At 31.9% G+C, this 26,424-nt stretch overlaps 2 protein-coding genes across 2 annotated transcripts; both read left to right on the top strand.

Moving 5' to 3' along the window:
- The first annotated feature begins 42 nt into the window (after positions 1-42).
- LOC128188105 (phosphatidylinositol N-acetylglucosaminyltransferase subunit A-like) lies at positions 43-18,350 on the top strand. The gene is made up of 12 exons (XM_052858939.1): positions 43-214; positions 2,516-2,672; positions 6,093-6,215; positions 7,732-7,907; positions 8,808-8,923; positions 10,158-10,265; positions 10,478-10,584; positions 14,245-14,327; positions 14,948-15,033; positions 15,228-15,411; positions 17,614-17,716; positions 17,991-18,350. The coding sequence occupies exons 1-12, from the start codon at positions 198-200 to the stop codon at positions 18,093-18,095; spliced, it is 1,365 nt and encodes a 454-aa protein (XP_052714899.1). The 5' UTR covers positions 43-197; the 3' UTR covers positions 18,096-18,350.
- A 2,763-nt stretch (positions 18,351-21,113) lies between these two features.
- LOC128190473 (forkhead box protein L2-like) lies at positions 21,114-25,310 on the top strand. The gene is made up of 2 exons (XM_052862546.1): positions 21,114-22,443; positions 25,106-25,310. The coding sequence occupies exons 1-2, from the start codon at positions 21,344-21,346 to the stop codon at positions 25,107-25,109; spliced, it is 1,104 nt and encodes a 367-aa protein (XP_052718506.1). The 5' UTR covers positions 21,114-21,343; the 3' UTR covers positions 25,110-25,310.
- Positions 25,311-26,424: the final 1,114 nt, after the last annotated feature.

The following is a 26,424-nucleotide window of genomic DNA, read 5'->3' on the forward strand; positions in this document are numbered from 1 at the left end:
TTGGAGTATTTATAGTGCACACCTTACTTCCGGTGATTTCTAACTTTCACATGAGCCTTCTCTTTACCCATGTATCGGTTTATTATTTAACGCTTCTTATTACATAGAAGATTCAAGAAGATATTTTACCATCACCGAAAACAGGGAGAATCTGAATTTGATTTATCCTGATATGCAAAAGTTAACAGCTGACAATAATGAAGCATTCAATATGGTTTGTGTTTTGTTTTGTTTTTTGGTGGTTTTTTTTGTATTATGTTAATAATTATATAATGATAAAGTATTCTTTTGATATGTAAGCAGTCTGACAGTTTGGCCAAATACAGATTTTTTATTTTAAAACAGAGACGGAGCGGTGCAATTTTTAATATGTTTTACGGTGCTACCGTTCTGGCGAGCGCAACAAGAATTACACATACCTTGCATCATTGTCAACCTAGTGTTATTTAGGTATCAACGAACGTCAAAGAATTTTTGAGAGATTATTTCTCTACAATAAGTATGCCGGGGCAAATGTACTAATTTTAATGGTCATGATACATACAGCGCAACCCCCTACCCCTCTCCCGAGAGAGAGGTTCCTGTTTGTAGGTGTGTAATTTCCCACCTTTAAATTTAATGGTTTGACTATATGCAATATCTACATAATTGTTTTAACTGTTTATTTTTTCTTTTTATTCCTTTTTATTTAGTTCAAAATTTCCTATTGTTTATTTCCTCCCTACTCATATACTCATATACTTACCTGCCTACTGTACATGCATGCACAATTAGCTTAAAAATGAATCAATACTACAGTAAAGTATGGCTCTTGCTAGTATATATTTAAATAATCTCTATATTAAAAAAAAAACCAAATCATATATGTCAATGAGACAGGTATCGCAGTCTATACTGAAATAGCTAGTACACGCATAGATGTTTGATCCACCTCTAAATTTATCGCGGGAAATATAGCGCGAGAGCACTGTGACGTCATCCATAACTTTGTTCGTCTTTGTTTACGTATCTCGACTCAATACGAAGGTATGGAAGCATGTAACAAATCTATTGAGTCTCGCGAAAGCATATATATGCGGTACTCTAAACATGTCTTCAAACCTTAAGACACCATAAATTACAAGCTAAAAGTCGGCCATTTTTGGCATAGCACCACGGTTGAAAACATTAGAGAGCATTATGGGACGTAGACAAAAAATTTTGTTTGATGAACTGTAGGTTTAGCTCGTTCTTTTTCCCGCGCACGCTGGTTCTTAGAGCTTGCTTCGCTCGCTATTATGAATTAAGGGTACTGATCGGATCCGACCAGTTAAGTCATGAGAGATGAGCAAGACAAAGAAGCTTATTTCTAATGAGCTAGAAGCAGAAGCTTCTTTTCAACTAGACAAAAAGAAGCATGACAATGACTTTAAATAATTGAGATCCCCCCCCCCCCTGTGGTTTACTTTGAAAATGATCATTGAAGATATCTTTCAATGGTCATTTAAAGTCATTTATTTGCTGTATTAAATAGGCACTGTAATAATGCCTATTTAGTTTTTAATGGCAAAATATCTCTTGCTTAGAAATGTAAACGTAGTCCCAAAAATTCAGCAATTTTTTCGGTTTCTGGTTTGTGTTTTGTCAAACTAAACATTGAAGAATAAAAAATAACTATTTTACTGATGCTATTCTTTAAAATTACTTTTTAATTAAAGTGCATTTTTTTATCATCTATCTGTAAAGCATTGTATACCCCTTTTTCTGTGGGACATCACAGTTTAAATTGAAACTAAGGGCAGAGCAAAAGAAGAAACCAAATTCCCGATCAATTTCTTGGGACTACATTTACACAGGCCAAATAAACCATAGCGATTATAATTATTATAAAATCATTAAAATTCATGAGGGTCAATTTTCGTGGATTGCTTAAAATTTACTGGTTCATGGGGATGTAATTTCATGTGTTTTCTTATACCTACGAACAGAAGTATGACTTTAAAATCCTAATTTATTAATTCATGGAAGATTTTAATTTGTGGATGAGAGATACCCACGGTTTCCACGAAAATTGAGCCACCACGAAATCTAATGATTCCACAGAAAGCTAAATCTGCTAACTACGATATTTTGTAGGATATTTACTGAAATTCTATTTAATATGCTAAAAAGTACTTCTTAAACGACAGCGTGAATTATTACATTAACTTTTGGAAAACATTTCAATGGGACTTTTGGGGACATTTGAGTTCAATTAATTCCAGCTAGACTATCGGAATAATTACGTAAATAAAATGAAAATATTATACATAACAATAGTTTTTAAAAGTATACAGGAAAGAGAATTTTAAATGTAAGGTTCCGCGCTATTTAAACGATAAGAACGGCACTACATTTTTACTCATGGTATTTATACTTTGAATTTAAAAATTAAAAACAAACTTGACCTGTAGTTCTTTTCCATAATTTTAAAAATACTTTATAAAAATTATTTTATATATCCTATTTTTTTTTATTTTTTTTTTGGCATTTTTAGCATGGTATCAGATTTCTTTTATCCCAACATGGGAGGAGTGGAGAGCCACATCTATCAGTTGTCGCAGTGTTTGTTAGAGCGAGGCCATAAAGTGGTGGTCGTGACTCATGCTTATGGTGAAAAGAGAGGAGTGCGGTACCTGAGCAATGGATTGAAGGTCAGAAGTCAAAAACTGGTTCCAAGACCATAAATTAAGAATCGAGAGAAGTTAAATCTTAAATAAATGAATACATATTATTTGAAATACATGTAATTTCAATATTAAAGGGATGTTTATTTTATTTGAATACAATAGATGATTATAATCAGGGGACAAAGTCAAGCAATAGATGATTATCCATTTGGACTTTTCTAACATAATAATGCTACTCTCACATACCATATATCTTTCAATCAAATATATTTGATAAGTTATAGCTATTTGTCCACTTTTTATCTCTTTACAACAAAGCAAACTTACTCTTTAATCTCTTGAACTCCAGTTTGTTGAAGTTTTTTATCTTTCAATGCAAATTTTTGGTCCTCCATCTACATGTTGAGAACTTCAAATAAGGTGTGTATATGCGCAGATATGCATTTATTTTCAGAAATCATGCATTGAAAATTAAAACCAAGCGTAAAGATATGTATTAGAATTAGTAGATACACATAACACTTGGATTACTTAATAGCATAAAGTTGGCTATGGAACTAAAACTGCATCAAATTACGACTCACTGTACAATATACAGGAGCAGAGTAACTTCAGCTCTTGACAGCACGTACAGAGAGGTGCTGTGATTTAAAAAAAAATCATGATGATTATAATGATACCATACTTGGAGAAAAGGAAAATAAAATGACAAGTTTACACTGAGAATGGTCATTGTGAACGAAGCATAAACCAGGTCTTGCATGATGTCAAAGACATCTAATCTCTTAAACTAATCTCTTATATTGAAATCAACAGAAATAACTACTTGTGGCAATTTTTCTCATTTTCAAAGCTTCATAATTAACATGATGAACTATTTGAAATAATTCTAAAAATCCTCTTTATTTATTCACTAGTTATTCATTACTCCATCATAAGATTTTATATTGAGAGTTATGCACATCATATCTTCAGAGTATAGTCTGTATATGTAACCTTACTGTGTCCTTGACCATAGGACAACTATCATAGAGACAGAATGTTTCAAAACACTGCTAAAAGGATAAATCGCTTCCATTACAGGGGATAAAAACAGACCCACTCTATAAAAGAAAAGGCCTTGAAGTTCTAAAAAATAACACTATTAGTAGGTTTCGATACATTTACGCCTGTTTGAGTCAACATGTTCCAAGTATTGAACATATTTAAAGTTAAAATTCGATGATGTTAAAATTGTTTTGAATAATTTTTAAATTTTTAAAAAAATTTCAGTATCTTTACATCTTTAAATCAGATAGTGTAGATTAAGGTTTGTTCAAACATGGTTCCCAGGGGTAAGGTTGGGCCACAATGGGGGTCAAAGTTTTACATAGAATGTAATAAGTAATTCTTTTAAAATCTTCTTCTCTGAAACCAATCAGCCAGGAAAGCATCATCAGGTAGTGTAGATTTAAAGTTGTGAAAATCATGACCCACAGTGGTAGAGTGAGGCCATAATGGGGGGTCGAACTTTTACATAGGAATATATATTGTAAATCTTTTAAAATCTTCTTCTCAAAAACCAATCAGCCAGGAAAGCTGAAACCTCTATGGAAGCATCCTCAGGTAGGATAGTTATAGTTTGTTCAAATCATGATCCCCAGGGTAGGGTTGGGCCACAATGTGGATCAAAGTTTTACATAGAATGTGATAATCAAATCTTTAAAAATCTTCTTCTCCGAAATCAATCAGCCAGGAAAGCTGAAACTGGTGTAGAAGCATCATCATTTAGTGTAGATTTTAAGTTGAGAAAATCATGACCCACAGTGGTAGGGTGGGGCCACAATGGGATTTTAACATAGGACTATATTGTGTAAATCTTCTTCTAAGAAATCATTTGGCCAGAAAAGCTGAAACTTGTGTGGAAGCATTCCCAGATAGTGTAGATTAAAGTTTGTTCAAATCATGACACCCAGGGGTAAGGTTGGGCCACAATGGGGGGGGGGGGGGGGGGGTCGAAGTTTTACATAGAATATTTAGAGTACGGTAAATCTTTAAAATTATTTTTATCAGAAACTAATCAGCCAGGAAAGTTGAAACTTCTGTGGAAGCATCATTATGTAGTGTTGATACAAATTTGTGAAAATCATGTCCCCGATGGTAGATAGAGCTACAATGGGGGGGGGGGGGTAGAACTTTTACATTGGAATATATAATGTAAATCTTTTAAAATCTTCTTCTCAGAAACTAATCAGCCAGGAAAGCTGAAACTTGTTTGGAAACATCTTCAGGTAGGGTAGATTCAAGTTTGCTCAAATCATGATCCCTGGGGTAGGATCGGGTCACAACATGGAGGGGGGGGGGGGGCAAAAATTTAAAAAGAAAATTTTTAAAATATCTTTTCCTAAAAACCACTTGCTTAGAAATGCTGTAACTTTACTGAAAGCAACTTGATTATAAACATAAAAATATCCAGGATAAAAAAAAATAGACTTTTATTTATACAGGATTTACATGTATTATACTACATTGTCCAGATAGTTTGTATTATGACTCTGTTTATTTGATTTTATCACACCTATTGTTTCTCAGGTGAGCGATGTGGCCCATGGGCCTCTTGTTTAGAACCACCTTTGTTGTAATCTACAAATCCACAGCAATCAATTAATATCTAAACAAAAATACAGGTCAAGTTCAAATTTGGTTAAGATCTAATAATGTTTGACAGACTTTAATTGTACCTTGAACTTGAAAAAAGTAGAAATCTTCTGTGTAAACAAATGTAAAAACTAAATATGACATTTGATGTTTTGGCTGCCTGTGGTGGCATTAATTATTGTACTGTGACAGTCATATTAACCATGCCTTTCCTTTCGCTACGCATCTCAATCTTGTGTAATTTGTTCATGTAAAAGCACAGTGGATCTAAGCCACATGGGTGTGTATTGTTAAGCATCACATCAGATTTGATCGGCAGCAGAAAAAATTATCAGTGCACACCTATAATGAGTAGCATTGGCCTGGTTGTTATTTTAGATTCAAAATGGATTATTCTTTAACTACTTGTTAATTACCTTAGATTCCTTATTTTTTGCGAGTTCTTAGAAATTTAGAGTAAATCATTTTAGAAAGGTAGAAAGTGTCTAATTGTTCCACGAACAATAAGCCTACTAATTACTGTAAATTCTTAATTAACCGCGTGGAATTAATATTCACGTAAAATCGCGAGAGGCACATTTTGCCGATTTTAAAATCTCACTTTAATTTTTCTGATAGATGTAAAGTAAATATAATGTGATTAAAATTTAGTGTTCGCAATTTCATATTAACGTGATTTGATGCAAAATGGTTGAATTGCGGAATTAAGTACTTGCAAAAAATTTTAGAAATCTACAGTATTTACTGAGACTTGAAAATGTATGAGGTTTTTAAATATTCAGTGAATGTTTTGTTTTTATGTTGTAGGCATACTATCTTCCATTTACTCCATTTTATAATCAGTGTATCCTGCCAACTATATTTACCACATTCCCTCTGCTGAGAAACATATTCATCAGGGAGCAAATAACTATTGTACATGGACATTCAGTAAGTGCATAGAACAAATTTCAAAATTCATATATCAATAGGTTTTTTTATGAACTTATCTTCAAATGAATTTAATATTATATTTAGGGAGCAACCTAGGGCAAAATTTTAATTTAAATTGGATTAGAAGCAAGTCAATCAAAATAAAAACCACTTCTAAAATTTGTAAAAACTTATCAAATTTGTTAAATTCATTTGATCTGATACATTCACACATTTTATACATTAAATGTTTTGTAATTCTGTGAGTTATCAGTCCTTGTACTTCTGTGTATTTTGGAAGCATTAGTGCAACCCTTTGACCCAATTACAACCGTTATGTAGCGGATCGGTTTAATTTTGAACAACTGTACACAAACGGTTTTATCTGTAATTGTAATATCAGCATGAATAGTAATAAACATTGGTTGTAATTTTCAATGCACAGTATCACCCATTTTTATAGCCAATGAAGATAAGTTCCTAATCTCAAAAGGGGTTAAGTGAACCTGTGAAAACATCTTATGAATTTGATAATTATCATTTTATTGCCTTTGGGATTAATTAACATGATCGTAAACTCAGCATACAGGGCGACTTCAACTTCTCTTTTGGAGGAAATTCCAGCGAAGTTACCAATCACACAGCAAGTCACCCCCTAGGTTGGTCACTGTATAATAATACTTTAGTTGTTTTATGGATATTGCTATGCAATTAAAAGTTATCTGTCACGTGACTAAATTTTAGCGACTATCGATGTTAAAGACTAACTATCCATTGTAACAACACTAATCATCAGGTTAGAAAAGGGACTTGATTATAAAAATAAGAATATTCAGGAAAAAAATGATTTTTTTTTTACAGGATCTACATGTATTATACCATATTGGCCAGATATTTTTTAATTATTATGACTCCATGAAGCTGATTTTATCATGCCTATTTTTGCTTAGGTGAGCGATGTGGCCCATGGGCCTTTTGTTTCGTGTGAATACCGCTTACAATATGTATGAATTTGATTTGTTTGTGTCATCAAATATTTTTCCAATTCAAAAACTTTGCATAATTTTTTAACAGCCTTTGAATTAATTCCAAATTTTTGTCTCTTAAAAATAAAGTTAAAAAAAAAAAAAAAAAGTCTAACAGATTTATTGATGTGAAATGCCATGCATTCAATATACAATCATTGGTTTAAGCAAGGTAGACAGGTGTCAAGGAAAGAGATGCCATGCCTTCTCTGTTTTTATATGTCAGTCAAAAAATGAGATTTTTTTAAAAAAGCTCATAGGGTCGAAAAGATTTCATTTTCAATAAAATTATATATGTAAATTAGAATGTTTTTAAAGGAAGAGAGTGAGTGACGACCTCAGATTTTTTTATATATAAATCTAATTTAAATTAAGGGTTGGGGATAGAACCCGGGTCCACGCCTCAAATGCCTATGAATATGAGGGGCACATACAATTCATAATTTTGACAACTGCAATATTATCTTGCATAGATATAGTTTTCTTAATTAAAATCTTCTTTGCTGCAGGCTTTTTCAACTTTAGCCCATGAGGCAATGTTTCATGCCAGCACCATGGGCCTGAGGACTGTTTTTACTGACCACTCACTTTTTGGCTTTGCTGATGCTAGCTCCATACTGACCAACAAAGTCCTTCAGTTCTCTCTGTCTGAAACAAACCATGTCATATGTGTCTCACATACAAGGTATATGATAAGTCAAAACATCAAATAGTGTACCAAAGAAGTATAGACCTGTATATTTTCAATGATTTCACAACTAACTTATTGAATAGTATTATATTGTATATTGAATAGTATTATATTGAATTTGTATTAAGGGATGCCCACCAAATTGATTACATGAAGAAAAAGATTGTTTTTAAGAAAAAAATCTCACTCTTTATAATATGTTCAACAGTACCATATTATGTATTACATGTACAGTAAAACTCGTTTAGTACGAACACGGATATAGCGAATTATCGGATATAGCGAAGTTTTTAAGAGTCCCCGGTAAAATTCTTAACAAATCTTTACAAAATTTTACGTTTATAACGAATTCGGATATAACGAATTTACGGATATAGCAAACTGATTTTGAGTCCCATAGAGGTGAATAATAACGAAATTTAACACCTTTATAACGAATTTTTTTACAGTTTAAAAAAGTTTGCACTTCCAGTTAACAAAATAGTTTGAATGAATATATTTTCGTATGCTTTTTTCAATTTACAATCCGATTAGTAAAGTTATCACAAAGTAATGAATTTCTATTTTAAGCCTAAATTAGCAAAAATTATAGTCTGGTGAAAGAAAACATGTATATATAGTGAATTCGCTATAAATATTATTACGGATTCGTTATACGGATATAACGAAATTACGGATATAACGAAGTAATTCCATTGGTCCCTAGGACTTCGCTATAACCGAGTTTTACTGTAGTTATTATTCATTGAATGCTTTTCATTTGATATTCTCATACTAGTATCTGAAATTTACTAAATCCACACAAATTGGTATGGGAACATAAATTAATCAAATTGCAATACCCAATGAAACTAAATATATAAATTGCTCTCATAACTTTTGTTTTTTTTAAAGTAAAGAGAACACAGTACTAAGAGCCAGCATAAGACCTCAGGTTGTATCAGTGATACCTAATGCAGTGGATGGGACAATGTTTACTCCAGATCCAACCCAGAGACCCAAAGATAAAAGTAATTATGGATACATGCGGTATAAGCTTTGCTATTCACATAAAACATACAGATCAATTAACTAAAAAAACCAAAACAAAATGTAAGATACTGCTAATGTAGCATGACTGATTAAATGAAAGTCTTCAAAATAAAATAATTTATTGTGTCTTTCATATTCAATTTGTTAAAATGTACCTGTAGGTTAAGAAATGAAGAAAGAAAACAAAAATATGGGTATTAATAAAATCTGCAAGTGTGCATTTGATAAAATTGTAGACATGTACCTTAAGTTTTGCCGTATTTGTATATACAGCAAAACTCAAATAAAACAAACATGGATATAAAGAATTTAAGTCTTTAACAAATTTTAATTTTCGTCCAAACAATTAAGTTCTTATAAAAACTTACAAAAGTAGAAAGCAGTATATATAACAAACACAGCTATAACAAATTTACAGCTATTACAAAGTACAAATTATGACCCCCACTTGCAAAACTTTGATGCATTTTATCATACTTATATACCAGTACATACTATTACAAATGTTTTTCATGGCAAATGTAATGTACATATATATACCCGGTAAATAATCTTGATGGTTTCTTTCACTAATAATAATCTTTCACTATGTTTGCAATTGATTATTTTTCTTTGAAATTAAACCGATTGTGAATACATGTTCTATCATTTGTTTTCAAAATCGTATTATATTGACGTAGGAGCAAAGAGAGATAACTCTTGCAGTGAAACCCATTGCGATTGGTCCTTTTTGAGAAACATTTAAACATGGAATTAAAGTCACTTACAGTATTGAAATTAAGTAAACTTGTATAATGAAAACATGAAGGAAGAATACATGTATATATATATTGGTTTTAAAACTTGCTGTGTTTATTCAGTTATTGTAAATCAAGTATGAAATGCATGTACAGAGTTGCACTAACAGCCTTGGTGATATTTATAGTTTTGGACCAGTGTTTAGATCTAAACTATATAAACCAACTTTTATTCACCATGACATTTTTTTAGTGATTTACAGAATATAGACTGGTTTACGACAATTAATTTTCCAAGTAAGCCTTATCAAACCAGTGTTCTCATCAAAACCATGTGACAAGGGCTGGTTTGCAGAAAAATATTTGTGATTTGTGATGATTTGACAATTATGCATAAGATTTATTTTTGTGTGTGTGTTTTTATGCATAAAATTTCTCCTGCATAGATTTAAACTTACTGTATTTTTACCTCCAGTGAACATTGTGATGGTCAGTAGGCTGGTGTATAGGAAGGGCATGGACCTTTTAGCAGCGGTCATCCCACAGATCTGCTCCATGCACCAGGATGTGCAGTTCATCATAGGTATACATGCTTTAGGAATTTTAAAATAGATAAACAAAATACCGTACATTTTGAAAGGTGACTCTTGTAGATTTCTTTCCTGACATCTTGACTGATATTTCTTACACCTGAACAAATAACTATGCAGTGTTCTTAGCAATAACTCAAAGGACACACAGACTTCTGTATAAATTTGTACTGTTTTAGTGAAAATGAAAAAAGAGATATTTTAGGTGGAGAGGGGCCAAAAAGAATAGTTCTAGAAGAAATGAGGGAAAGCAATGATCTTCATGATAGAGTCCACCTTCTTGGAGCTATCAACCATAAAGATGTCAGAAATGTAAGTTACAGAATTTACAGAATATTACAGAATAAATATTGTAGCCTAAATCTGCCTTGGATAATCTTCTCTCATGAATAGCCTAAAAAATCATGATCATGTTTCAACAGGGTTCAGCATTTGCAAGTAAACAAGTGTGCAAGTTCTTTTACATTGCTTTCCAAAAAGAATACTTTGAACTAAATGGAGCCGGAAGAAAATTCTGAAAGCAGAAATTTTGAATGAACGGTGTTTAGAACTTCATAACAAGACTCTCAGAAGGATAGATGGTTGTGGCCATTTTTGCTGATGTCCTGACTTTTCTGAATAAGGAAGCGCCCAAATATCTTGGAAAATTAAGATTCCCACCACTTAACTATGTATATTCTTGTTCCTTGTCCAAATATTGAATCTTTTTTTTAAATGAAAAGTTTACAGTAATTCCTAATTAAACGTTTGAAATTAATGTCCGCGTAAAATCACAAAAAGCAGTTCTCGAAGATTTTAAAATCTCGCTTTTATTTTTCAGATAGTTTTTAGCTATACGAAATTATAACATAAATTGGTGCTTGCAATTTTATATTCTCCGATTTGACACATAAAACAGAGGAATCGCGAAATTAAGAACTCGTGTTAATTAAGAAATATACAGTAACTATGTGAGTCATCCCTACCCCCAATGGTGGCCTCACGTAATGTTTGGGAAATTTTATCTTTGCTCTTCTTTATATTTTCATGCAGCCATAGGTGCAATGTTTAAACTTTGTTCTGAATTGTGTTTCTATACAAAATTAATATATGTTAATTAGTTGAAAAATGTGATTTTATGAATTTAGATAGGGTAAAATGCTAAAATGGCGCCTATGCAACATTGATTCCTGGTATTTTAAGCTTTGTATAAAGCCAAAGAAAAAAGTGTGATTAGCTCATTTATTCATGGCGGCAATGATTTTTAAAAATAAGAATTTATTGATAGAACATTAAGAGAAACATTAACATTTCAAAACTGTTATTTGGTTAAGAAATTAATTTTCATATGCCAATATATACCACAATATGCCAACTTTGATATTATCCTTGGACATAATCACAGAGTAAACATTTTTTTTTAATTTCATAATTTAGTGACTTTTTTTTCCTCACCTGAACTGAACTGGGGTTAAACTCTAAACCCCACCCCGGCCCCTAGTTTTGGTCCATGGGTGACAATCACCCCTGGACCAAAACTAGGGCCCGGGGTGGGGTTTAGAGTTTAACATAGAAATACACGGGAAGAATGTTTAAAAAATCTCAAGAACCACCAGAAATGCGAATATTTACAAAAATGCTTGTATATCTAGTGAAGATTCTTAATTGTAAAAATTGTGACCTCCTGACCAAAACTGGGGCCCCAGAAGGGGTTCAAAGTTTAGCATAGAAGCATATAGGGAAAGTGTTTAAATCTTATTATCTTATACCTACAAAAGAAATATGACTTTACAACTCTAATTTATTAATTCGTGGACGATTTCAATTCATGGATGAGAGGTTCCCATAAATTCAACAAAAATTCTAATGATTCCACAGTAACTTTCTTTTGACAGCATCTATACTTGCAGGTCCCAAGTTTCTGCTTCCACCACTGTTGCTTAATATTTGATAATCATAATCTCCATTAGGCCCAAGCTACATCCATGTACTAGAAAGAAAAAATTCAAGTGTTTCTGTATTGACTCCCCCCCCCCCCCCCCCCCAATGCTTGAGGTTTAAATACACATCCAAAAATAATAATTCTGCTTGTTTACAATGCAAAACTGACATGAAAAGTACCTGACTGACTTTTAAATAGAGAGTAGGTGTCAACATTTCTCATTATTAATCCCCAAGAGAAATGTATTTTTGTTTTTGTCAATATCTCTGGATATACAGAGAAATAGTGTGAAAGAGTAATGGAAATTAATGGTAACCTGGGACAGACTTCAGTTGATAGATTAATATGTATTTATGAAAATGAAGATTTTAATTTGTTTGACAATTATCCATAAAATTGGTTGAAATTTTCAAAATATCTATCTTAAAAGTGCAAGAAAAGGTTGTCTTTTTTTTATTGATTTTGTTAAACACAGACATACTTAAGAATGCTTCTAAAGTATATTTAGGATTCAAATTTTTATATGTAAAATAACAACACAAATCAGTTTAATGACTGTTGTTTGAAAGATGTAAAAAAATAATAAAACAACTAGTCATAAAAATGTTTGCAATGCCTATACTACTACAAATAGAATGTGATGCTGTGCAACCTTTGCTACCATACTATAAAGGTTTTGGCAGTTTGCTTCATAACTGTGTCCAAAGATGTCAAAACCATGAAAACAATGTAAAAATAACATGTAAAATGTAATTGTTAACATTAGAAAAATTCCAAACATTTGAACAGGTGTGAATTCTTCAATTGTAGGTTGTAATATTTCTTACTGGACTGGAATATTAAAATAAAATAAATAGTACATGTATTGATATGATATAGATAATGAGATGACAAATGTTGGTTACTCATTTATATCTGGAATCTTTACAGTTTCAAAGCTTAATGTGGTAGGAAAGTATAAAAATATATAATATGATGAGATGAGTACTGCATACATGTAGTTGATCAGAAATTAATTTGTTATATCTGTTAATTTCTTATATACAAGTTAGTAATAACCATAAAATTTTACTAGAAATCACGAAGAGTAAAATGAGTAATTCTGATAAATCTTTAAAAAATATATATAAAAGACTGAAAAGGCCCCCCTTAAATCAACATCATTCTACTGTAATTATTTGTTTTCTTAGTAGAGCTATACTTTTGAAGGTTTTTTGTAATTTTCATTTTGATTCAAACCAAATTTCAAGGTCAAATGTCAAAGTCATAGCAGAATTAAATGAAAAATCTTGTCTGGAGCATATCTTTTCTCCCTTTCGTCCAATCTGGCTCATACTTCACTCACAGATTGTTTACAATCAAACGGTGTGCAGTGACCTTAAATGATGTTTGTAGGTCAAGGTCAAATGGAAAGTCCAAAATTCTTTTTTTAGAGCATATATATACTCTCCGTTAGCCCTATTTGGCGCCTACTTCACATTCACAAAGCTTTTGGGTTAATGGTGTGCAGTGACTTTATAGTTTGAACCAAGTCAGTGTGAGGGTCATAGCAGATCTCTTTGTGATCAGTGTTAGTCCGTAAATTATTTCCTTTTATCTTAATCTTGCTCAGGTTGAACGAAAATGCTTGTATGTAAGAGGTAATGAGATTGAATTAAATGTTTAATGCCAGGTGGAAAATTTCTAAGTTATAGGTCAAGGTCAAAGTAAAATTCTCTGAAATGCTTTTCATCCCATTGTCCATTATTTAAGTGGAGCCCTTTGAGATGGTCACCATTTCAATGTTATCTAGTTAGCTTATGATCTTTATTATCATTCCTGTATTTTGTAAAGAAAGGCATCTGAGTAAAATCCCTTTATTTGCTGATTTACTTGTAATGTGAATAATTTTTATGTATTTCAGAATCTCACATTTTTTTTATACTTGTTTTCAGGGAAACAAAAGTCATTGATCTGTTATACATGTAATGATGATTGTTGAGGTTTGTGGCTGGAATGCATTTATTCATGTATGGGCATTTATTAAACTGAGTGCTTTTGTTGATATTCAGGTGCTTGTACAGGGAGACATTCTGATCAACACATCCCTCACTGAGGCCTTCTGCATTGCTATAGTGGAGGCAGCCTGTTGCGGGTCAGTAAGTCACCAAAAAAATCACAGCAATAATTGATAACTTGTCAAAAAAATATCAAAGTCTGCTATGTAATTTCAGCACAATACAGTTTTTGAACTTTATAATGTGTCAGTATTTGACAGAGTCTGAACTACTTATTTTGGGGAGAACTGCCAATTTGTTATGTAATATAATGTGAACAGTTTTGGTAGAAAGATATATCTGTTTGACATGCGGACAGCTGTAACAGATGATGATTGCATACAATTTGAAATACTTTTCACACTGCAGAATTTCAAGCTCAATAGGCACATAAATACACAGTTCTTTCATATTATTCATGTACTTGGATTTTTCTCTCTCTTTTTTTATCTGGGTACCAGGGGATCTATGATATGTTTAAGATCTACTGTAGATACTTGTTATCTTTAAACATTTACTTTTACAAATATGTTTCCTTATATGAACCTCTAGAAAAGCAAAAAATCTTTTTTGTGTAAACTTTGTTACAGGTTGGTATTTCAACAGCCCTTCAGGCTTCACAGGATTTGATCATGTGACCAATACAGTTCATATCCCTGTGAACTTTGAGCTTGCTGTTTATTTCTTCAATAAAAGACTTACTTTACATGTTGTCCAGGTTGTCAGTTGTCAGTACTCGAGTTGGAGGAACACCAGAAGTTCTCCCTCCTGACCTTGTATATTTCTCAGAACCCAGTGTCAAAGGTATATGTTTGGTGTTTTGGTTTTCATATCTTTTTTATTAGTAGATAGACATTATGAAAATTAACAATGTGCATTCTTTTATTACTTCATTTTGGATTTTCAAAAATCTCTTGTAGTTGAAAGAATTCAGTAAAAAAATTATTTCAGATATTTTGTCTCATATCTTTGTCATGTGTTAAATTTATCTGTCATAGATTTGGTTCATACGTTGAACAGAGCAATAGAAGACAGGAGAAGAGGAAAATTTGTTCCTCCTTTTGAAGCTCACGAGAGGATTAAAAAGATTTACACCTGGAGAGATGTAGCCAAGCGGACAGAAATTGTCTACAACAGTGTGATGAATAAAGTACCAAATGACTCAGGAGAAAGACTTGCAAGGTTTTTAGACTAGTAAAACATTCATTTTTTTTTTTTAGGTCAAGATCTAGTAAATGGTTTTAGAGTGTCTTTTTAGATGCTATATCCATTATGATATCATTATTAATGTGATATTTCAAATACACTGATAATTAAAATATGTTATATGCATTGTAATGCTAGATAATTAACATGTGTAATAGGCGTAATAGATGATAGATCTTATTTATTTCTACATGCAATAGTGATTTTCACAAAAATGTCATAATGAGTCATAGTAACTAAAGATGTACCTAAATCAATAAAAAATAACATGGACATGGAATTAGATTTTTAGTAGGGACCATTTCAAAAGTTTTTTTACTACATCACTTTTTCAATCAAACAGAATGGGGAAAAGAGAAAAAAAAATTTTTTTTTTGAAAAAATTCTGCTTTAGATTTTCTATCCAAACTGAAATATGATACTTATATGATGATTTTGAATAAATATCATTTAAAAATTGACTACGCCATTGACTTTGTTTTCACGAGGGAGATGCCAAAGTGCAGTGTGTTCCTTCAATTTTCACTAAAAATACCTTGCAAACACTAAGAAAAATGTTAATGTACATCATTTCGAGGATGATTTATGAAACCAAACAACTATTGGAGTGACGTAATACATATTTTCTTATGAAACAATACTTGAAAACTGAAGCACAGGGATGGTTTAAATATTTTTAATAAGAGTATTAAATGAAGGATGTAAATGAATTGTTAGCTAGCTGGCAGAAACTCTGTTGACTTAATTAAGTAGATGAATAATAAAAATAACTTGAGCTTACATGTATTATAAAAAAACTCAATACAGAACTGCTGACATCTTTAAAAAAAATTGTGCATGTAAAAGAATGTTGAAAAGCATATCTTAGTATGTTAGATTGTAGCAAGGTCAGCCAATACATGCACCATGTTATCTGTATATTGATAACATAGAACAGCTGTACATAATTGCATCATAAATGAGTTTTCAGTGAAATTAAGTAACTGTGACATAAAATGGAGAAATTTTTGAGAATCTTTGTATGGACATTTAATCTATAACAATCACCCATGTTGGATGCACAATATCTATGCACAAAGCAAATGAGGTCCATCTTTTAGGTCCATACTTTTAAGACAGTAGGTCACAAGATGGTGATTTAAATGTTTTAATTTGTTAAATTGTTTCTATCGAACGATTTTGTTGAATATTACTATTGCTCAGTGGTTAAAGTATCAGCTTGTAAACTGCAGATCATAAGTTCGAATCTGCCAGGGACTTTTCTTCATATTTTTTCAATTTTAAAATTTTTTAAAAATCATAATTTTTTATTCAAAATTGCATTTTTTGGGAGTTGATTTTTAATCAACTCTCCTATGCAGTCACGCGGACAAACCGAAAGTGAAACAGTGTTTGGACCTCAGCACAAATCATTGCTCCTGACAAGACTTAGTTCTTGAAAAGAATTGATGAATTCGATGTAATGTATGTTAAAGCATTTTTTTTAAACAAAAATTATTTACAAATACCTTAAAAATAGTCAGATTTTAAATGGTACGAACAATTTAAATATTTTTTGTAGTCGTATGTATTCCTACGCCAGAGTTCAATATAGTCTCGTTCAACTCGACGCTCGGCTGTCTCCGTAAACCGTTGTCGGAGATTTACGGTGTCAGCCGAGCGTTTGGTTGAACGAGACTAGAGTTCAATATAAAATAATTGCTTGGATCCATACAATTTTCGAGAAATATTTCTACCACTGATACATAGTTTGATTGAATTAATTTTATCTTTAAATATTATTTAACATGATTCATATGGAAGTTTCTCGACATTCTAGTCGAAAAAGTTCAAAAATTCATATTATAAAAAAATGCGTAATTCAAATTAGAAACTACGTATACATGTACTTGTCATGCCAAATAACATATCATTGATTTTAAAATAAATAAACATCGACAAAATCAACTCCCGTCAGTTCTTCAGTACTTTGATTTTTTTGCATAAAGGACTTATATACTTATATATTTCTTATGCATTATGCTGTTTATCATAATCAAGTTATTTTCTGCTGATTTTAGCAACTATTTCAAGGTGGATTAAGCCACCTTAATTATCAACACTTTCTCTATTTGGGAGGTCAGGAATGAACTTTATTTTCAAATATAATGATGACATGCATTGATTACTTGATTGTAGTTTCTACAAGTGTGGCCCTCTGTCAGGGAAGCTCTTTGTGATTGCTGCTGTTCTGAACATGTTTTTGCTTTGGGTATTAGAAACATTTTGGCAACCAAGAGAGGTAATTTTTTCAATAAATTTTTGTTGTAAATGTTGTTCTTGATTCCTTGAAAAAATTTCTTTTAAGCTTTTTTTAAAAATATTTTTGAAAGGGGAGTTGTGTTTGTTTTTAAGGTTTGTGACTGTGTTGGGGTTGGGGGAGGGGGATTTGTGCAGTTAAGTTCTAATGATACATGTATAAAGAGCCACATGCCTGCATTGGAGTTATTAATGTTTCCTCTATTTTTAAGCTAAATATACATAATTGTACTAGGTCCTTACATCTTTTATTATAGGATATTGAAAATACAATAGATCTGAAGCCATTACAGAACTTCAGATTTAGAAGACCAAGCGAAGAAGAGAGGACCACTAATGACCAGTCATATGACTTGACTTAGTGCTGCTGTTGCTATCAATTCATACCGTATACATGAAACATTGAAAGTGATTACATGAGCTCTGTTTGTGATCAACAAAGTTCTAAAAAAGGAGAAAATCAAAATATAACACACAATGCATGTGCAATTCAATAATATATTGAACTGAACATTACTCATGATCTGAGGTCAGGAAATGCATTTGTTTTGAATATATGATATAATACATTTGTTACATTTGTAGAATTTTTTGAATAAACGTTTTTGAATTTTAAATACACTTGCTTTTTGTGTTAGCTGTAAACTACCAGATGTACTGTGGAAGACTTTTAGAATAGATTTTATATTTTTGAATTCATTTGATTAGTAACGTAAATTAAACTACAGCATTTATTGTTAAAAAGTCTACAAACAATCGTAGTAAAATGCTTAATATATATAAATTACATTGTCTGGTTATATTTATTTAAACAAAATGATCTTGATTACCAATATGATACTCATTTATTAAGCTCTTGACAGATAAAGAAAAAAGGCAAAATGCTAGTTTTGTTTGAAATAATTGACATGATTTTTTTGGAATATTCAAGGTTTTCTCATAAGTCTGAAATGAACAAAGCTGTGCAATTTTTAAAATATTATTAACTTTGTGAAGTCTTTGTCCATGATTATTTGAAACTGACATTCCATTTTCAATTTTTAAGTTGCTTGAGTTGTTCAGGGACCTATTGCTATTTATTTTTTTTCTTTACATCATCGTGCATTAACTTATAGATATTTTCAACTTTTTCTCTAAAACTATTTGGTTTATCTTGACCTGATGTGTAGAATCTATAGGAGGAATGGAACATGATAAATTATGAAATTCATGACTTCCATCCCAAAGGGGCCTTAACTTTTGGGTAAAAACTGTAAATAATGTTTATCCTATGGACAGCATTTAATATTGACTCTATGGTTTTATTTTCTTAAGAAAGTCACTAGAATACTTTTTAATTTTTAGAACTTTAAATTATTTTGTTAACTATCTATGAGTTTAATTCTTACATATTTCAATTTAAATTTTGTGTATTTATACGTACATTTCAATGTTGAAGTCCTTATTTATCGCTATATTAATTTTATAAAAATGCTAGTAAAATATTAATCATAATTTTTAAAAGCTATCTTTTCTATAACTGGTTTTTCACCAGACAAACTAAGTACAATGACATGATTATAGTGAGCAAGGATTTTACAAAGTTGTGAACTGTATGGCCCTGGGTCAGGAGCTCTGATGTTAGGGCAGCATTCTAGCTGTCATACAGTGAATATGCATTCTTTAAGAAAAAATCTTCTCTTCAATTAGGTACCTATACTCTGTCCCGAGTTTTTGCTTCCACCACTTTTTGACTGACATTTCGATAATCTTAAATACCTTTTTGCTCAAACTACGTTCATCCACTAATATGAAAAATTGTTTTCGTTCCTGTGAACTTTAATGAGTGAAAAATGATAATTGTTCAATGAAGATATCTTGGATATATCCCTTTTATCGATTTCAGCTGTATTTCTTTCACAGGTATGTGTATTTTCATTAAAAATCATTATAAAGTAATGGAAGCAATAACTTGCGACAGACAAACTAAGCGCATGATCATGATAAGCAAGGAGACCTCTAACAAACTGTGAAATAAATGACCACTGGATCAGGAGTTTTGGTATTAGGGTGGGACTTTATTGGTAATATAGAGAACACGGAATAAAGTTTCGCAGCAATGTTAAGGTGTCCAGAAGCTAAAATGCGACTGAAAAACGGTATTGTTTGAATCACCGAAAAAATACTTTGAACGGGAGTATTTCTTTTAAAAAATCTTTATTACATAATTGACAATGAATTTCAATATTATATTTGATGCAGTTTTGCGACGTCATATGCACTTCGTAGTTACGTGACGTGCGTATCCTAATATTGCAAATCATCTAATTGACCTTGAAACTAGTATAATTATTATAGACTTTGAGACCATTAGTAACTTAATTCAACCAATTAGAGGACAGTCAGTAAGAGTGATGAACTTATTCACAGTTTTGAAACTAAATGATTTTGGTCATTCGAATATTAATGTACTCATTTTTTTATTACACTGAATGCAGTTTTAATGTATCACAGTAATTTGATAAGTTTACTAGTAATGAGATAAATTTACACGTGCATACAAGGATTGTTTCTTATTTGACTGGAATTATTCTTTCAGTATCGCAATGTTGATTTGAAAAGAAACGTGCTCTAATGTGGAGAGATGACTACATTAGTATTGCAGAAAATGAAGAACAAAAAAGTTTTAAAGTGCAATTGTTCATAAAAAATGATTTTTTTTCTTTTTTTCTTTAGGTTATAAACTTATTTCAAATTTTTTTGGATGTTCAAATGTTTTATTGTATTGAATATTATTTTTTGTTAAAATGACATGGAGAGAGCGCCTACGGTTTTGATGAGAACAAGTGCCCAATCCGCTCGTCAACACAATCCCGACAATCAAATATGTTCAAACTGAAAGATACATTTACGTTATGGCGATGTTAGTCGTCATTTTGTGACAGTGGGGAAAAAAATTCAAAATGTTCTCAATGTGTAATACTTTTTCGAGAACTATTTTGAATTTAATTCGCAGGAATTAGTTCGGCATCATGTCTACTAAACTTGGAATGTCAATAATTTGATCAGGAGTTGTCGACGAATTTGACGAGATTTTTCCATCCCACAATAACATGTTGAGTTGGCGGCTGGGTTTTCCATTATTATGTAGCGTGTAGTGAGATATTTTTACTTTATTATTTATATTGTGTGAATTGAATGCAATATTAGTTTTATAAACTGTCTAAATACCTAAATTAATTCACATTTGATATGTTAAGATAAATACAAAATATTAATTTAACATGAAGGATTACGTCACATCCTGATTTTTTACGGATTTTCAAAGGCTTATAGCAATTTGAAACACAATTGTTAACTAATTTGTAAATGCATTTCATTTATATAGCGTCTGTATGCAAAATAATGCACGAGAACCCATCTAAAATTCACTCAACTGCAATGTTCAGTGTGTCAGTTTGTGATCTGCGGGGTCAGTAAACGAGAAACTGACAATCAACCCCGCCCTATCTGCTTCCTCCTCTTGTCACGTGATCTAAGATAGACAGAAAGACGTAGGCATTTATCACTATATTATCTTGTAACAAATATATAAATGCTTCATTAGCCACGGACATTTTCGGTTCTCAAAATGTCGGAGAACAAAAACGAAAATGTGTCCAATTCAGTATCCGATGAAAACTTTTATGACTTTAAAATGCGATTAATGCGACCGTCTTCAAAGTTTTTGGAATCTGGATTTAGTGAAAGTAGTTTTGAAAACAAAATATGGAAGCACTCTTTTTTGTCTAGCGAATTTCCTTCTAATTGTAAATATGGATCAAAAGTTTCGTTTGGAATTGCAGCAAGACTCGAGAATCCTTCAAACAGCAAACCAGTGGAAAACAAAGAAGAAGAATTTGTAGAGACGAAGAAAATCAAATCGGAAAAATTGGAAGAAAAATCGAAGTCCTCTGCCGGAAATGTGAAAATTGAAAATGAGAACAAATATACAGATCCTGAGCAGAAACCTCCTTTTTCTTACGTAGCTTTGATCGCTATGGCGATCAAAGAATCGAGTGAAAAACGCCTAACGCTTAGTGGAATATACCAATTTATTATCAACAAGTTTCCGTATTACGAAAAAAATAAGAAAGGTTGGCAGAACAGTATTCGCCACAATTTGAGCTTAAATGAATGCTTTGTAAAAGTTCCTCGTGAAGGTGGAGGGGAGAGAAAGGGAAATTTCTGGACCCTGGACCCGGCATTCGAGGACATGTTTGAAAAAGGAAATTATCGCCGTCGCCGTAGAATGAGGCGCCCATACCGGGCGTCCCTTTCTCTGCCCAAGCCTTTGTTTGCCCCTGACAGCCACTGTGGACCATACAATCAGTTCTCCCTCTCCAAACCGTATTTCTCTCCCCCGCCTTATTCTCAGTATTCTCAATATCAGGGATGGGCACAAGCTTTGGCACACAATTCGTCGCAAGCAGGGATGGCCAGTGCTATGAACCAAATCGGCAACTATAGTTCCTGCACCCAAGGACGGGTCCCTCCACCGGGCGCCTCTCTCACACAGTGTGGTTACAACGCAATGCAGCAGGCCATGCAGATATCCCCACCCCATGCCCCATCATACACCCAGCTTAACGACTATCCGGCGGTCCCCACCCCCGGGACGGGCTTCCCCTTCGCCTACAGACAACAGGGTGACACGCTAAATCACATGCATTACTCGTACTGGACTGACAGGTACTGGTCATGATTATAGCAAGGAGAAAATTATTTTGTATTTGAAATTTAGCCTTTATTTTCTCGTCTGTATCACAATATACATCTGACTAAAAATATATGTAAAGCAACATTTTATTCCGATGGTTTTAATTATTTGATTAGTTATCTAAATTATTTACTCAGAATATAATTTTCAAAGAAATTCATTACAGTTCTCAAGTAAAGAAGCAACAGTGCTTTTATATTTTCATGTCGACTTACAAGGGGGGGGGGGGGGGGCAGTTTATACGGGATGCGTTAAGATGTAAATTAAAATTACAAATGATTGCTGTGATAACCAAACATACGTAAACAGAAATATAAAATCCAAATTAATGTTTATTTTAAAATAACACCTCAGAATTGTACAATGCTACATGTTTACTTATTCTAGGTAATTATTAAATTTATTCCTACACTGGATACCCCCGAATTGATTTGAATTTTTCAACATTGTAAGTTATTTTAATGGCGATCATAATCTATGATAGATCTTAAAATATATGTGCTGATAAGTTATAAATATTTAGCAATGATATCATGCCGGTAATATCAACGAGAATAATTAGATATTAACGTTAGTTAAATAGTAAACCCTACATTTTAACTAATTCAAAAACGTTGTTGATATATATAACAATCTTATTATGTATTACATGTACATATATTTAATTCAAGATTTGTTTTTTAAAAAATGCTGTAATCCGCTAATAATTGAAAAAGAGTTTTCATAATGAAATAGAATTGATTGCATTTTTGATTTTCCCATTTTTGGCAAAATTATGTGTGATGCCGTGGTATTCTTGTCAGCGTAATGAGTTTGGGGTCGCTGCTAAGTTATGAAAACGACGGGATGTCAAATATACGTAAATTATATAAATATCCAATGCATACATGCCCATTATACATTATAATATAAATATTTTAATTTATTTTTCCATGTACAAATGCCATAAAGGTTTATATAGGAGGTTTTTGTTCTTTTAGTTGTTAATCATAATTTCAAAAGGTTACACTTTATCTTTAAAATGTTCATCATATGTCACTGAATAATTTTCACCAAATGCAGAGAATGGATTTTTTAAATCATCATCGTGCTATCCTCTTGTTATATCCAGGAGAGCTAATTTGCAACGGTGCTCGGTAATTAGGGATTTATCAGATCGTACACGATAGGATATGATACTCACCCACCGGTATAACAATAAACTGGCAAATTCTTTTGGGGGGACCCCGGGGATCAGAGTTCGTCAATCAAGAGGGTCGCGGGTGATCGCGTGCAGGCCTCTGTTTATTCTTATTGGCCAACTGTTTATTTTGCATCTGTTTTAGTGGCTAATCTCTGTAAATATGAAACCTACACGGTTGTAAGTTACATCGGCGGAGTTTCGTCGTTTATTCTCGTAGCTGAAACACGAGGATATGAAAACAAAAGCGTTTAATCGTGTGCAGCGTACTAATATTACAAATACTGCAGCTGAATTTTACCAGTAACTTGATTGGTGTGCACTAAATATAATGATAATAAAAATACGATAAGTGGATACAAGTTAAGACAAAAAGATACATGGAAACTATAACTTAATTAATTATTTCTCTTTAATGTGGGAATTTTAAAGTAACGTAGGTATTTTTCCAATCAACTTCATACATCAAAAATTGTTAATTATATTTTAAAAACCTTACAAATGCTACATTGAACAAAATAAATTACATGTAATCCTGATAGAATTCTGTTGAATCGTAACAGTTTACAATCTCTTCCCTTTTCAGGATTGCACCTAGCGTATTTGGTACAATATCAAACTTTTTAGCAATTTCATTTTTCGAAATGCCGCCCTTTACAACTTTTTGTATAAACTCCATACCTTGCCTCTAACGTAATCGCATTTCGCTTTTTGGACGGCGAGGAAATCTTGACAATTTTCGAATAAGAATTAACCATTTATGTTATTGTGGACATATGTAAAATAAAATGTATTTTACCGTGAGGAACAATGAACAAAACTCTACCAGTCCGTGAACATTTATTATCTAAACGTGAAAATATTTGACAAATCTTTAGGTGTATTTTTAGTGAAACTTGTATTGAAAAATATTTGTTATAGGAATGAAAATAATGCATTAACATTTAATCAGCGGGAGTTTTAAATTAATTCGCTATATAGCCGTAAATTAGTTATAGCCGTGTACATTGAAATCGGCGATTTCCTATAATTATATAGACTTATATATGGACTTTGCCGAGACATTAATAGAAATCGCTACATGGCCGTAAATTCGCAATATCCGTGATCGTTGTATTCGAGTTTTGTTGTGTTATTTTTATTAACAAAGGATTCAAACCATTTCAATTTTAAAAGAATATTAGATTTAGAAGTCGAGGGCATACTCGTAACTTTATATTACATTTCCGTGAACGTGATTCTGGTCGCGTTTTAGGTTAAATTTTTTATTTATTGTTTACAATTCTTTAGTAATGCATTTCCAATGTGTCAGTCGTAGAGTCATAAACATATTTTAAGTGAATTGGTTACAACCTTGGTATGCTTTGATTTTTTAACCAAAATGTTATGTTTATAAGTATACTATATTTTACGTGTCTGTAACTTAGAAGCTGTGTCTCGGCGTATCTTTTCAGGTAACTGTCAGAGAAGATGTGGAAGAACATCGAATTATTGAGACGCCAAGAACTGACAGACATTTTATTAAAATTAAGCTAATATTGTACCATTGTTGGGCAATTAATTTATTTCATATGACTTGTTTGTACAAAATATATACATCAAAATATTTAATTTGCCACTGAACACATTTCATGATAATAAATTATTGTAATCAGCCTATATGTTTATTTATTTCAATTTTTGTTATTGCTGATAGAATTTTTCACTGTTTTATTTTGTAATTCAGTCGGGGACCTAGCTTGAATTTGCTCATTGTTTTTATAACTTACCAGCATAAGGAGAAACAAATAAATGCGGACTTAAGAAACTGCTGCGAAGGAAATGCGTGATTACTGTGACATATGCCTAATTCTCCCCAGCTGATCCATACTGTGCCACACAGACTTCTTCCTTACCCCTTGGTATTTCCTGCCTATGCATCAAAAGACGCGTATGTTCACTTTTGGTTCAAAATAACGAAATGGTGGGATGGGGATACGGCACATATTTCAAAGTCCTTTTTCATAAAATCGATTTAAAGGGGCATGGTCACGATTTTGGTCAAGTTCTATTTTTATGTTTTTATTGTTTACAATGCTTTTGAAATGCATTTCTAATGATCAAATAAAATTTGAGAGTTATTAGTAGAGTTATAAGCAAGATACAGGGCTCACAATTCTTCGTCATGTTAAAAAAGTTCGTGCCCTGTTTTTGTTTACATAAGTTCAATATACCAGTAAAAAGTCTTTTTCCAGCTTAATTTGTCTGTCTTTTTATTTATTCTAAGCATAGATAAACAGTTCCTAACATTTAACACATTCGTTTTAGGTTTTAAATTGAAATTTTTACTTCTGCGTTCAGAATGTAAACAAACGCTTTGTTTACATAGCGAAGAATTCAAAGCTCTGTAACTCGCTGATTACTCAACAAATGACACTCAATTTTCGGTTGCCTATTAAAAATACCTTTCTGAAGCATTGCAAATATTAAAATCGGAAAAATAATTTTTGACCAAAATCGTGACCATGCTCTTTTAAGGTGGTATGGGACACCTCTTAATATTATAAATATATAGATAAAAATTCATTCTACCGTCTTAAAATTCAAAAATTTTACAAAAAAATGTGTTTTAAATTTTTTTTTTTTGAAAAGGTAAAAATTTTGAAAGCCTCAGCGGGATTTGAATTCATGACTTACAGATTTGTAGTTAACGATCTGGACAACCCATTTCGATACGCTGTTAGGTAAAAAATTCGGGGAAAAAAGTTTGTAAAATTATGCTTGATTTTATTGC

Source organism: Crassostrea angulata, chromosome 6 (genome assembly GCF_025612915.1).
Source record: "Crassostrea angulata isolate pt1a10 chromosome 6, ASM2561291v2, whole genome shotgun sequence".
Taxonomy (NCBI): Eukaryota; Metazoa; Mollusca; class Bivalvia; order Ostreida; family Ostreidae; genus Magallana; species Magallana angulata.

Excerpts from the sequence above, each read along its gene's own strand:
- LOC128188105 (XM_052858939.1), top strand. Across the intron at positions 2,673-6,092 it reads ACCTGAGCAATGGATTGAAG|GCATACTATCTTCCATTTAC; the intron begins GTCAGAAGTCAA and ends TTTATGTTGTAG. Across the intron at positions 8,924-10,157 it reads CCAGAGACCCAAAGATAAAA|TGAACATTGTGATGGTCAGT; the intron begins GTAATTATGGAT and ends TTTTACCTCCAG.
- LOC128190473 (XM_052862546.1), top strand. The coding sequence starts at position 21,344 with ATGTCGGAGAACAAAAACGAAAATGTGTCCAATTCAGTATCCGATGAA.